The sequence below is a fragment of the Pagrus major genome, chromosome 12 (genome assembly GCF_040436345.1).
Source record: "Pagrus major chromosome 12, Pma_NU_1.0".
NCBI classification, from domain to species: Eukaryota; Metazoa; Chordata; class Actinopteri; order Spariformes; family Sparidae; genus Pagrus; species Pagrus major.
The window spans coordinates 3,454,668-3,468,692 of NC_133226.1; the positions used below are offsets into that span (position 1 = coordinate 3,454,668).

Consider the following 14,025-nt stretch of genomic DNA (forward strand, 5'->3'; position numbering starts at 1 on the left):
TTCAATGTAAAGATCCAGTATAGTGGAGTAAAGACATCTCGTCACACTCCCTCTCCGTGTGTTGTTATTGAGCTTCCCTGTTTTTTGTTTTGGAGCCGGTCTGGTTGAGCATGCATGTGAGCCCCCTCCCTATAGAACCATTGGACCGCCCCGTTTACAGACGCAGTGAGCAGGGTTGTGTGTGTTCTGACTTATGCGTGAAAATTGGTCTACCTGAACTTCATCACTTCAAAAGTAGCCCAAGTCTGCTGTTTTCCCACTGAATTGGGCTTGGTGTTTAAGTTCAGGTGGACAACTGTTGTTGATATACTGTTTTCTCTAAGTTTTGATTATGAAGAATTTTATAGTTTTGATAGTGTTTTATGTCGTTTCAATGATGGTGTATTATGTAGTTTTGATGATCATGTATTTTGTAGTTTTGATTATGAGAAATTTTGTAGTTTTGATGATGGTGTATTATGTAGTTTTGATGATAGTGTATTTTGCGGTTGTGAACATATTGAGCTTTTGAAGATACAAAATACAAATAAAACACCATGTAGGCACTGAGGAAATATTTCTATTGTAGATGAAACGTTAAAAACAACTTTGTGTTCTGCTCAAAAATTCCAAAAACTCCAAAACTAAAATATCTATTAAGGTCAAATAAGTGTTAAGAAAAATGTTGTTCATGTTCGTACATTTAGAAATATTTTGAATCAATATGTTTTGTGTCTTTTTTAAGTAATTTTTAAAAAAAAATTATGACATGATTTCATTACTTCTCTATTATTGTTTATTGACTTACATGGCCTTTTAGCTTAGGTTGTACGCATGTTAGTGATACAGAGGATTTGAAGGTACTCAAGAAATGATGTCACAGTAAGCAAAAACACCATTTTAGGCACTGGAGGACCATTTATATTGCAGTGTTCAATTAAACCTGCCTGGATAACTGAAATTTGACCCAACGTCTTAAGTCATAATGAATGTTCCCTATTAGGCCCTGTTCACTTCTCCACGCTCATTTCATGTCTGTCCATTTCTAACAGGGCCGGAGGTGAAAAGGCAGTACCCTGTAGACTACACAGACCAGGTTTGAAATCAATAACTGTACTATACTCCCTTTCCTTTTCTCTATGACTCACTTTCATCATGGCTTTCATTGTATTTTTCATACATTTATAACTCTTCCCTCTGTTTATTTTATTTATTTAAAGGTTTAATAATCAGGGACAATGCACATTAATAAAACATTTTAACAAATGTAAACATGCCAGAATTAGCCAAAAGGCTATTTTACATCTGCTGTCCCTGGACTGATGTTAAGAGTCACAAATCTCATATATTGTATACAGGCTTGATTCTAATCAATGCATGCACCACTGTTGTGTAGCGTCTTTCTTCATGTCTTAGATGTAAACTTGGGCAGCCTAGAAATACAAGTGATCCCACTTTTCTTTGGTTATTTTTCCCATGTATGCTGTGTACTTTCTCTCATCATCATTCCACTTTAATGCTATGCAACATTATTTGTATATGTTGATGGTAATATATGTTAATACTACTTTATACGTTGGTATTGTCCTTCATCTGTGTCCCACAGGAAACTCTTCAGACTGTGCCCAAGTTCTGCTTCCCTTTCAGCATGGACAGGTAAGCACACACACACACACACACACACACACATCTCTCCCTCCACTTTGGCATTCAAAGGTGGTACATGTTGGGCAAGTGTCTGTACCCCAGATAAATATCACCAAATATCTACCCCGAGTCAGCCCTGAATCACACAAAATGTTGCCTCTGCCACAGTGGTAAGTTGACAGTGAGAAATCAGTATTAAAAGCTCAACACGAGCAGAGGACTCACAGGTTACTGTTAAATACAGTACATTAGATTAACCCGAAAATGATGTGACAGACAAGTAAATATGGACACACACTATCAAGCTGCAGATCCTCAGTTAATCAACCGGTCTCTCTGCTGGTTCAGTATTTATCTTTTTCATTTACTAATGGACATGTATTGTATAAGTCAGTTTGTTACAGATGGCAGTAAAAGCTCATAGCTGTCCTCTACACATAGGACAGGGAATAGTAGCCTGCAGGGCTGTGATGAATGATTTATCCTCTGCATCTATTCATCCCTCCATTCTCTCTCCCTCTCTACCTTCTGAATCTCTCTCACCCTGCAGCCCCACAGTCAACCAGGTGGGCCAGAACTTCACATTTGTGTTGACTGACATTGAGAGCAAACAGAGATTTGGCTTCTGTCGCCTCTCCTCGGGTGCCCACACCTGCTACTGCATTCTCAGGTAAGACTGTGTGTGTCAGTCACTGTTTGCCCCGAGCATCAGGAGGTATTCAGTAGGTAGTCTAGTAACATCCACAGATGTGGGTCTTCACCAAAGCAAAGACAGGAAATGCTGATTAAAACCTAGAAAACTTCTATTTTAGTGCCAAATAGAAACAGTTTGGCAAAACTATGATCCAGTTTCACTGATGTAGTTGGTTGTATGTGACGTAGTGCCATAGTGCTGTAAAGTGTTATGCACTGCTTGCGGGAGATCATACCCAGTCACAAAAGTTGCATAATGCAAGAACTGGTCTTCAGGGCACAGAGTGGGAATGACAGAGGGACCATTGTCCCTTTTACAAGTCAGTGTACAACCATCAAGGCAAAGTAGTTATATAATGTATATAATGTTGCATTAAGCTGACGTTTGGTGCTGTCTAGCCATCACCACAGTGAATTTATTGGTAATTTATTAATTGTAATTTTAAATATTAAAAGCAGGTCAATCAAATAAATTAAAAACAATAATTTAACATTTTTTAGTTTGACTGAATTATCCAAAACAACATTTACAGTACCAATATTATGTGGTTTCAGTGTGTATGACTGCTATTAGCTTGTTAAAGGAGCACTCTGTAGTCTTTGTCGAAGAAATGTTAATGAGCAGAGAAAGATTTTTTTTTCTGCATAAACAACTAAATAACCAAACTCTCTTTGTTTTCATGACTGAATAAACGGAATAAACAAACTGACCTTAAAGGACAACACAATTTATACTGTTTTACTTTGTTTATATGTGGCGGACCCTGCCACCTTTCTAGCTTCAAACAGTGTTCTGGGACCATATTTTCCTCTGAGAGCAGCTGGTTTATTCACTTATGTAAAAAATACATATTATACATAAATACAAAAATACGTAATAATATTACCTCATTAATATTGTAAATATTAAGATAAATAAATACACATTTGAATTTCTCCTCAAAAACTACATAGTGCCCCTTTAAAGGTAGTCTAATGAAACCCATCGCTCCTCTAACAACCACATTTCAGAGTAAAACCTGATTGAGATCCTACAATTTTGAAAATGTCTGAAAATGTATGATTTTCACCTTAAGCTGTAACTCACAAATAGTGTAAAAGCTTTGTAAGAATACAAAACACTATTTTTGTTCTCTCAGCTACCTGCCATGGTTTGAAGTTTTCTATAAGCTGCTGAATATCCTCGCAGATTACACCATCAAAGGCCAGGTAAGTCATGGACAGGTGACTCGTCTTCTTATGGTGATGTTAAATTAGATTTCCTGACCTTAATTAGGAATTTGTTGGCTGACTGAATATGAGGCTCTATGTCAGCTCTCATCAGTATTTTGTTTCTGAGCTACATTTTTTAAATGTCTCTGGTTTATGCTTCTTCACAGCGAGCTCTACACCTGAGAGATAATAAACTGACACAGCAGTATAAGCAGTCATGCTGTTTCTCTGATGATAAGATGACAGAGTTTTAAGATGTCTCATTTTGTTCAGTGACTTTGCAGTAATTCTTCTGTGCAGACTGTGCAGCTTGTAATACAACTGATTCATTTGACCCTGAAGTTATGTTTGTTTTTTATACATCAGATCACATATTTTTAATTGACCATTAGATGGATTTTGGATCTTTTGAATGTTTCAGGAAAGCCAGTGGCAAGAGCTTTTGGTGTCATTACATACGCTCCCTATCCCTGAGCCCGGAGTCCCTGTCCATCTCGGTGTGGTGAGTCTGAATTCACCACATCACATCCAACTGAGCTCAGTTTAAACTGGAAACACTGCAAGTGTCTGTTAGTGTCTGTAAGACAATAATATCGCTGATAGATAAGAAAGGTTGACGTTTTTACTTTTCAAGTACAAACTACTAGCAGTGTACCGTTTTTTATAGTCGCTTTGCATTGATTTTGTTTCTCTACAGAACGGATAGATTCAAACTGTAACTGATCCTCTTGTTTTCTCTTTCCTTCAGCATTCTTTCTTCACTGTGCCTGACACAGGGGAACTCCCCAGCATACCTGAGAATGTGAGTGTCATTTCCCTCATCCCTGTCAAACCTCTAAATTCCTTAAATATGGCAAGGGAGAATCTCACTTTTAATACAATTGATTTGTATCTGTGTGCAGTGCTGTTAGATAAGAAACTATAGATGGGTTTCAGAGTGACATACTCAATAAGGAGAGCAAGAACAACAAGAGTTGTTTTTGTTGGGAGCAGCATGGTGGTGCAGTGGTTAGCGCTGTTGCCTCACAGCAAGAAAGAGTGCCAGGCTCTGAAGCCAGTTTTTGTAGTGGCCAAACTGTATAATTACATCGTCATGTGATGCACTGCAGCCCAATAAGACTTTTTCCCATAAGCCAACATGGTGAAAGAAGCATCTGTAAAACTGTGGATACATTTTTTTTAGCGTCACGACCTCTGTGAAATGACTCATTTCACTGTCATAACTGGAGCCATTCGATCCAATAACATTTGGAAATTGTAGAAGAGTTGCACGATTAACTTATTTTATCCCCAGTAAAGTTAGCAGGGTGCTAAACCGGAAGTTAGCGAGCTTGGTCGGCAGAAGTCTGTAGTTGGCACGCTCTACGGGCCACACAATGTGGAAGCTATGCGGAAAAGCCCCGGCTGTCAAGCATTTTTGGCTCATGCGCCACTGGGCAGCTTTCATAGGAATGAATGGGGCTCCGCCTCGAGGGCAATGTTCAGTAGTAATAGGTCCATGGTTAGAGTTCTGGCTGGGGCAGGGCCTTTATGTGCAGAGTTTGGATGTTCTTCCTGTGCCTGCGTGGGTACAGGCCCCCCCCATGACCCTGCAAAGGACAAGCGGTTACAGACAATGGATGGATGGATGTTGGAGTTTATTCATGTGAAGCTAAATTTTAAGACCTACAATGTATATTTGATTCTTACTGCAGGAGTATGAATAGATGTGAATAAGGTATAATAGTGCAGTGTTCATGTGTTCGTCCTGTAGAAGAGGTTCTATAAATCTTAATACTGTAGATTGATAAATAACCTGTATGATGAAAACTCACAGTATTCTGATTTTACCACCTCATTTCACAGAAATATGTGGAAGTCCATTACCATAATGAAAATAAGTGAATATATGACATTATTTATTAGATTAGATCCAACAATTATTTTTTTCTTTAATGATGAAGTCATAATTATGAGGTATGACAACTTTCATGATATGTTTCTTATGTCTTATTCCCTCCAGATATATGATAAAGCATTACTGTTAAGCACCTGTGATTTGAGAAACACTACTCAAAATTAGTCATTATTTTTGGGGACAAAAATATTCACAAAACACAAAATAAAAATTCACATATGTCACAGAATAAACAATCAAGCGAAACACTAAAATATCCCAATACCCCTAACTCATTTTGAGTAGTGTATCTACAGGATACTTTCTGTGCAATATTGACTTTTATGACTTGAACCACAGTTTATATCATGCATACTGAATGAACCATGTACTGTACCCTCACGACTAACTCTCTTGTTTTTCTCTTATTGTGTTTGACCCTTGCAGAGAAACCTAACAGAGTACTTTGTAGCAGTAGATGTCAATAACATGCTTCATCTGTACGCTAGTATGCTTTATGAACGTCGAATCCTCATCTGCTGTAGCAAACTAAGCACTGTAAGTAGATTCAACTTCTTGTTTCTTCTCTCCTCTACAAAGCTCTGTCCATTTTGGTCTCTTTTAAATCTTTCAGTAATGAGCGGGTCTGTCAATCTATCATTTGCCCTATGACCTTTCTAAACAGAGTTTAGGAAATGTCTTCCTTTTAAGATGTCATTTTGAGACTTAAGAAATAAATGTCACAATTTTGAGGTGTCTGGGTGTTCTAGGTGTTTATCCCTGAACTTAAATGTATAATATGGATCAAAGTAGGTAAATGCAAAACAAAACTATCAATCAAAGCAACCAATCTGGAAATCAAGAAACTAACACCCAACAGTACATGTATTCATCTATCTAACTCCATTTTTCATTGAAGAGCTTAAACAATAAATGGTTTTGAACTTCATAGTTTATATTTAATATTTTTCTCTTACCTGTCTTGCTACTAGATTGTTTTGGTCTGAGTTGCAGAGTTTTGTAGATACCAAATGTAGAGATGTCTGTCTTTTCTCTAATATAATGGAGCTAGATGGCACTCGGCTTGTGGTGATCAAAGCACCAAAAAATACATTTGAAAAAAACTCAAGAGCAATGTCTTTTTTTAGAAATTATGACCTGGTTACTCAAGATAATCCTTTCTGTATCACCACGCAGAAGGAAGTATGCATCTACTTATGGATGAGAGGCTAACTAAGTTAGCTAGCTAAGCTAGATAACAGCTGAGAAGGGCAAGTTAATGTTTCCTCCTGCACAGTCACAAGCCCCTCATCCATGAGTAGAAGCACACTTCCTTCAGCACAGTGATACAGTGAAGGTCAGTAGAAAGAAAATAGCTTCAAATGTATTTTTTTGCCGCTGTTGAGCATTACAAGCTGAGATGGATAAACAGCACTTCAGCTAAGAGAGAAAATATGTATATTTGATTTGGGGTGAAGTGTCCATTTTAAGGGATATCAAGATGATATGAAGTAATAGAACATTTAGAGATGTAGCTTATTTAGACAAATGTTCAGTTACACAGTGGTGTTGATCTTGTCGGCCAGCCAATCTTCTTTGCTCCATTTCCTGTTTTGCCTCTTAAATTCTGTTTCTGTTGCTGGCTGTAGTAAATACAAGCTCAAAGTGTAGGTCATGATCAGTTCACACAGCCTCATACTGTATGTAAGGTGTAACCAACAAAATTAGTCTCCATGTTGCCTCATCAACAATTATTGTGTTGTGAGTGCTGCAGGGATGATGTATTTCTGAGGGCTAAGCCAGAAGTTGTCATTGCTGTAGTACCATCAACAAACAGCCTGTGGAATTTTTTATTTGGATTTTGGATTATTGCAGAAAATAATTTCTGTGGCGAACACAAGTTTATCATACTTACACATTTTGATCAGCAAGATAATCTTCACACATAAACACCTCTTTTTTGATTTGAGTAAATGAAAATTGCTAGAAATTAAAAGCTAACATTGGGCTATAAACAAACTACAAAACAGTCACATGACTTCAACGTCACCACTACTAAGCTTCCTACTGCACTAGGAATCAACTTGTAGATTAATCAGTTTGTAGTAGAGTTGGAAAAGTTTGCAAAAGCTTGTAAAGACAGACTAGTGAGCAGATGAGCCTTGTTCGTGTTCAGTGCATTGGCGTTTAATGTCCCCGAAGAGTTCTGTATTCTCGTTAAGCCTCTTGTTGGCAACCACTTTTTTAAGACTAATTAGTGCTGCTATGTTTTCCTCTAGCTCTGTCAGCGCCTTATTTATTGTTTTGTAAAATTGGTAAGACATTTGCAAAAGTGTGTGTGCAAAGTGATCACAAGCAGCAGATATCAATCTACACTACATGACACATTCCCAGAGTTAGAGCACTTGCTTATTACTGAAACACTTGAGGTCAGTCTCTCACAGCTGGCCAGTACTGCCAAACACAACATCAGTGTGGCATCAGACTGTATATGACATAGTGTGAATGAGGAAGAGACCAATTGAATTGATGCGTAACCCAAAATATTAATATGAAGGAATGAATTCAGCATTTGTTTACACCTCAATAGCAAAACATAGCTGCTAGCTGCTAACACTCAGTGTCAATGTAGCATAGCATTAGATCACAGATTGTCATTGGTCAGTCAGTTAGGGAGGAATACATTGTTGGGTTATCTGTGACATCTCTTGAGCCAGTGGTAAAATGTTATCTATCACTTTGAGTAATTAGTAAAGTATTTTGTACTCTCTGTTACACATGTGGGGCTCCATAGTGTGCATCATTATGTTTGATATAATTTGAATTCATTTGGTATACTTGCAAAACTCAATCCAGAACAATACAACATACAACCTAATATATTTAATATGTATTTATTATAGTCTTTTGTTGACTGATGGTTTTTCTTCCTAAATTGCATTTTAAACTGTAAACTGACACTTATGCAGCAACATGACCTCAAATATGTGATATGTGTCTGTGTCCACAGTTAACAGCTTGTGTCCATGGGTCTGCGGCCATGATGTATCCAATGCACTGGCAACATGTTTACATTCCTGTCCTGCCACAACATCTATTAGACTACTGCTGGTGAGTGTGCCGACTGTCACCAAGACTCCAAACCTTTCTACACAGCTAAACATACACGGGCACAAAGACTGTACACACGTATCAAGTCCAGTACAGCATATCAACTGGGTGCACCAAGGTGTACTCCAAACACTTTTTTAGTAATGCATTTTTGAAGTTTGGCCCTCATTTCATAACTTTTGTGATTCTTTGTATGTGTATTCTGACCCTCAGCATGCTTATTTTTCACTGGATTGGGTTTAAATTTGTACTGAAAAGCCAAGAAACCCTGATGATAATTACCTACATGTATTTTATGTAAATAGTTGTTGCAGAATGTTAACAGTAAGCACTAAATAACAATAAATCTGTGGCACTCAACCTGTAAACCAGCTATAATTTTAGGCATAAATGTAACTATGAAACTGTCTCCTTTTCAGTGCCCCAATGCCCTACCTCATTGGAGTACATTCCAGCCTGATGGAGGTAGGTGTCTATAGCTGGCACTTTGGATTCAGGTCATCCAAGATTTAAAACAAAGATTTGGAGTGAAATTGCTACCTTGCTTTATCTGGTGAGTTTTAAAAAGTATATCCACCTGCCTTTGGTTGACTCTGTCAGTATGCTCTTCCTGTTGCTTGTAGAAAGTTCGAGGGTTGGCTCTGGATGATGTGGTGGTCCTGAATGTTGACACAAACACCCTGGAAACCCCCTATGATGACCTCCAAAGCCTGCCCAATGATGTGGTGAGAAACTACTATACTACTGTACACTACACAGAGTGTTTAGAGATATATTAAGTATGGATGAAAACATTCACAGATAAAATGACGTCATGTGCCACAGGTTTCATCTTTAAAAAGCCGTTTGAAGAAGGTTTCAACAACAACCGGTGACGGTGTGGCTCGAGCCTTCCTCAAGAGTCAGGCGGCTCTTTTTGGCAGCTACAGAAACGCTCTCCAGATTGAGTCGGTCAGTACATACTGTATATGTATGTGAAGTGTTGACATCAGTAATAGGGCCTGACCGATATGGATCTTTTGGGGGGCGTAAAAAATTCTGGTCAGACGATTACATATTTTTTATATTTATTTAATATATTAAAACAACGAAGTTATTTTTTGATCCCTTCGATATAGTCCAAACACTTATGACAAAGATATGAATTGAAGGCAGAACATTTTAATGTTTTAGAATATTTATTAAATATGCATTGGCTATAAGAATTAAAGTGTTATAAATACTTTTAAAGTTAAGTGCAGCATTTTGAAACTCAGACATTTTACTTACTGCAAGGTGACAGTTTACAAATTGTGAATTTATAATTATCTTTATATTAAGGTAAAAGGTAGGTGTAGAGGCAACATAATAAGTAAAAAAAAAACATTATTTGAAATGCACCTCTGATGCCCTCTAAACGTTAATTCACATTTTCTCTACTCTGTCATTCTGAGCCATGAAGTCATTATGAACCAAACTCGGACAAGAAACGCCTTTTCTTGCTTAACGTTATCAAAACATGTCATCTTTTGCAATATTTCTTTTTTAGTGTATAATGGTCTCATCAGTCATGAGATGACCAGTGCCTCTGCTGTTGGTTGCAGGGGGAACGCTCAACATATTGTAAATTAATCCAATATAAAGAAAACAAAAACACACCCGGTGTGCTGCTGTGAATATAGCCTTAATGTGCTCAGTCATAAGGTTAACGTTATATGGCAAAGTGAAATTCCGATCAATAACAGTGACAACTTTTGGCCAATAGACGCCAATTTTAAGAATTATTCTGATAGGAATCTATAATCGGCCAGCAGATTAATCGGTCAGGCCCTAGTCAGCAACATTATAACAAAGTTGAAGGCTAGGACTACTGGGCACTAAAAATCTGAAATATATCAAATGTTGTACAGTAACGTCACAGTTGGTGTTCTCTCCTGCCTGTTTAGGGTGAGCCAATAACATTTAATGAGGAAACCTTTGTGAACCATCGTTCCAGTGCCATGAGACAGTTCCTCCTGAATGCCATCCAGCTGCAGCTCTTCAAACAGGTACACAGACACACACACACACACACACACACAGGAACACACACACACACACACGCACAAATACATACATACACATACACGTACACACACACACACACACATCTTTTATTTCACTCCTCCTCTTACAATCTAATACATATATTTGTGGTTCCACCGGCAGTTCATTGATGGCCGATTGGACCTGTTGAACTCAGGAGAAGGTTTCAGTGACATCTTTGAGGACGAGATCAACATGGGTGAATATGCAGGTGAGTCAGCAGTGATGTGTTTGTGTCTCTTGGCTGAAGTAATTTTGTATTTTGGCCACTCAGGCAACTTCTGGTATGATGAATTTTTGTTATAAACACCTAATATAACACAATCACTATCAGATCATCATCTTCAGACTGCTGTAGAAAAAAAGTCAAATTTACTTCCACCTCTGTTAGCCTTTCACACTATACATTTTGTCATAGAACCGCTTCGATTATTTGAGGCGGCTGTACAACTAAACAGTGTGACACCCTCCCCCTTCAGTGCTGACTGGAAGTAAAATGACAAAACAATGGAGTCAGAGCACTTCCTTGTTACTGAAACCCATAATATCACTGGACAGGACACCACTGTCTACATGGCACACTGGTCAGATGTTTCTAGCAAAAAAAAGGGATGAAAATAAATTTTAAAATTTGTAAATCACTGTTTATACTGCTCTTTAAATATGTAGGATCCTAAATTATATTTCATAATCTGAAAGTAGGGTGACACTTTGCGCCAGAAGGCAGCTCAATAAGGGAAGTTCATAGATGTTTGCTTTTAGCCTGTGGTCCACCATTAAGTTTCAGTTTAGGCCCTCCAAGGGAAAGAGCTTGGGCACACCTGTCGTCCAGCATGCATAGTACTTGATATTTTTGACCTTTTATTGTTGTGACCCCTCCACAGGCAGCGACAAGACCTACCACCAGTGGCTGTTCACTGTGAAGGTGAGCTAGCCTGATTAATATTACTCTAAAGAATACATTACACTTTTGCTATTTATTTCATTTGTGTTTGTCCTGCTTACAGCAGGGACGAGTCATGTCATTGCACACTGTATGTCTGTCAATCTATCCATCCAACACTTAAAAGTAAAACTGACTGTGGATATGGATGCTCCCCCCAGATCTTTACCACTACCATCTGGTCAAATTTTCCCAGAACAAATAAAGGAGTCTCTGAAATGTGCTGTAGATATTCATCCAGAGTTTACTTTTCTCCAGGATGAATGTTACTGTTATTGGGAACCCCTTGAACTTTCTTGTAGCTCCACTGTCAGGCCAAACTAAGAAAGATACAAAGCTAATGCAAGACTGTCACTCAGGGTATCACAGTTCAAGAAGAAACCTGGACATTTCAGTCACTTAGTCCCTTCTAAAATGTATTTCAGGGAGAATGTTGAAAATGCAAACTATCTAGACAATAGGCAGTCTTCTTTGTAGGGCAATATATCGTCATATCGTTATCAGGATTAGACTATATATGGTCTTAGGTTTTGGATCTCATGATATGTGCTTTTAAAGGCTGCATTACAGCTAAGTGACATCCTTTTCTTAGATGCAGCAGACTACTTATTCATTATATCCACATTACTGATTATTGTTGATCAAAAATGTAATTGTGTTCATATAGTATCAATAGTCATCCCTACGTTTTGTCACAATATTATACATGTATATATATATATGTGTGTATATATATATATATATATATATATGTATATGTATATATGTATATGTATATGTATATATGTATATGTATATATGTATGTATATATATATATATATATATATATATATATATATATATATATATATATGTATGTATATATATATATATATACATACCGTATTTATTGTATATTATTTATTATATTTTATATAATGTGTATAAAATATTGTGGTATTTGATTTTGTCACCCAGTCGTAGCACTTTTGAAGTGCTTTGGAGGAAATTTCAAGCAGATTTGGTCACATCTTCAGAAGACCTATAATAAATTAATTATTGAACCAAACTTCATGAATGTTTTTGTGACAAAGTAGTTTGTGTTCCACTCATTCATCACAGAAAACTGAGAGCTGTAGAAATCATTGAAAGTGAAGGTGATATACATGTTCTTACAAGTGTATGTAACTTTTGACCACGACTGTTTATACAGTGTAGTGTTCTTTGTGTAGTTATTTTAATTCATGCTCTCTAGAAAATAAAACCAACTACCATGTCTTCCTTCCAGCACCCCCATCAGGGTACAGCTCACCTTTTGTTTACTTCTAGGAAGCTTCTAAGAGTAATAAAAAATATGTTATTCATTTAGTTTTGAAGTGTTGTTTTGCGTCTGTAATGAACACTGCAGCCTCTAGGTGCTGCTAGCAGGGCTTCAGACGTTTACTCATGCTCCCTCATTGTGCACTACTTGTTTCAAGATTACTGAATGTGGTAGTGTTACTAACACATTTTGTGTACATTTTTTCGGACAGAAAGGGGGCGGGGCTATCTTCAACACCGTGAAGACCAAGGCAAACCCAGCCATGAAGAATGTTTACAAGTTTGTAAGCACATTTCTGGCTTCTGTTGGCCTCAGAAATTGGGATATTAACCACTATAAAAAAGCATTCATCTGGCTTTGTTTCTGTTTGTGTGACAGGCTAAGGACCATGCAAAAATGCGTATCAAGGAAGTCAAGAGCCGGCTGAAGCAGAAGGTATGTAGCTCTACACTGCTGACAAACCATTCTGGATCATTTCCTGTTGTTGTTGTAAGAGATTGCATGTTAAGCTCCAACAGCAATGGTGGTGACAGTTCTTGGTCTCTCCCTCACAAAAATACCTTAAACACCACCCTGACTTACCTTTTATTACCTCGACTGAACCCCACCACCCCAGCCACGGCGTGCAGCCTCCCTCCCCCTCCCCATGCCCCTGCAGTGCCATCACTCCTTCCGCCCATGTCAACCTCCACCTCCCTGTGTCCCCCCTCTGCAGGAGCAGGCAGAAAACGGCTTCCCCACAGCAGGGCCAGCAGTCATCGATGACGACAACACAGCGGGCTTTACCTCCTCCACTGGCTCAGACAGGAGGGAGGGACCACTGCGAGCCTTGGACAACCACAGGCCAATCACTGTGCACTTTGGACAGGTGGGCAGAAATGAGGTGGGGTGGGAATTGTGAAGAGAGTTCATATGGAATTTTACAGAGCTGCACTGCATGAATGTACTGGTTGAACAGAGGCTGGGTGATTTTTGGCTTCAACTAATGATTATTTTCATCTTGTCTTTAAAATGTCAAAGAAATTGTTGAGAAATGTTCATCAGCTTCCTAGAGCCCAGTGAGATGCTTTCAAATTAGTCCAACCAACAGTCCAAAACCTAAAGACTCTTCAGTTAGGCCTACTATCAGAAATGATGAAGAATAGCAGAAAATCCTCACTTTTAAGAAGCTGGAACCGGTGCATGTTTGAGTATTTCAT

The 14,025-nt window shown here is 38.1% G+C and overlaps 1 protein-coding gene across 2 annotated transcripts in view; it reads left to right on the forward strand.

Moving 5' to 3' along the window:
* dennd1a (DENN/MADD domain containing 1A) overlaps window positions 1–14,025 on the forward strand; it is a 32,318-nt gene that overhangs the window by 7,574 nt on the left and 10,719 nt on the right. For both annotated transcript variants that reach the window (XM_073477727.1, XM_073477725.1), the window contains 17 exons: window positions 1,032–1,075; window positions 1,586–1,635; window positions 2,177–2,296; window positions 3,459–3,528; window positions 3,953–4,033; window positions 4,280–4,333; window positions 5,855–5,965; window positions 8,418–8,518; window positions 8,938–8,983; window positions 9,142–9,243; window positions 9,344–9,469; window positions 10,444–10,545; window positions 10,706–10,793; window positions 11,467–11,507; window positions 13,038–13,109; window positions 13,205–13,261; window positions 13,542–13,694. In XM_073477727.1, the coding sequence (XP_073333828.1) occupies window positions 1,032–1,075; window positions 1,586–1,635; window positions 2,177–2,296; window positions 3,459–3,528; window positions 3,953–4,033; window positions 4,280–4,333; window positions 5,855–5,965; window positions 8,418–8,518; window positions 8,938–8,983; window positions 9,142–9,243; window positions 9,344–9,469; window positions 10,444–10,545; window positions 10,706–10,793; window positions 11,467–11,507; window positions 13,038–13,109; window positions 13,205–13,261; window positions 13,542–13,694 (1,418 nt within the window). The remainder of the gene's footprint in view (window positions 1–1,031; window positions 1,076–1,585; window positions 1,636–2,176; window positions 2,297–3,458; window positions 3,529–3,952; window positions 4,034–4,279; window positions 4,334–5,854; window positions 5,966–8,417; window positions 8,519–8,937; window positions 8,984–9,141; window positions 9,244–9,343; window positions 9,470–10,443; window positions 10,546–10,705; window positions 10,794–11,466; window positions 11,508–13,037; window positions 13,110–13,204; window positions 13,262–13,541; window positions 13,695–14,025) is intronic.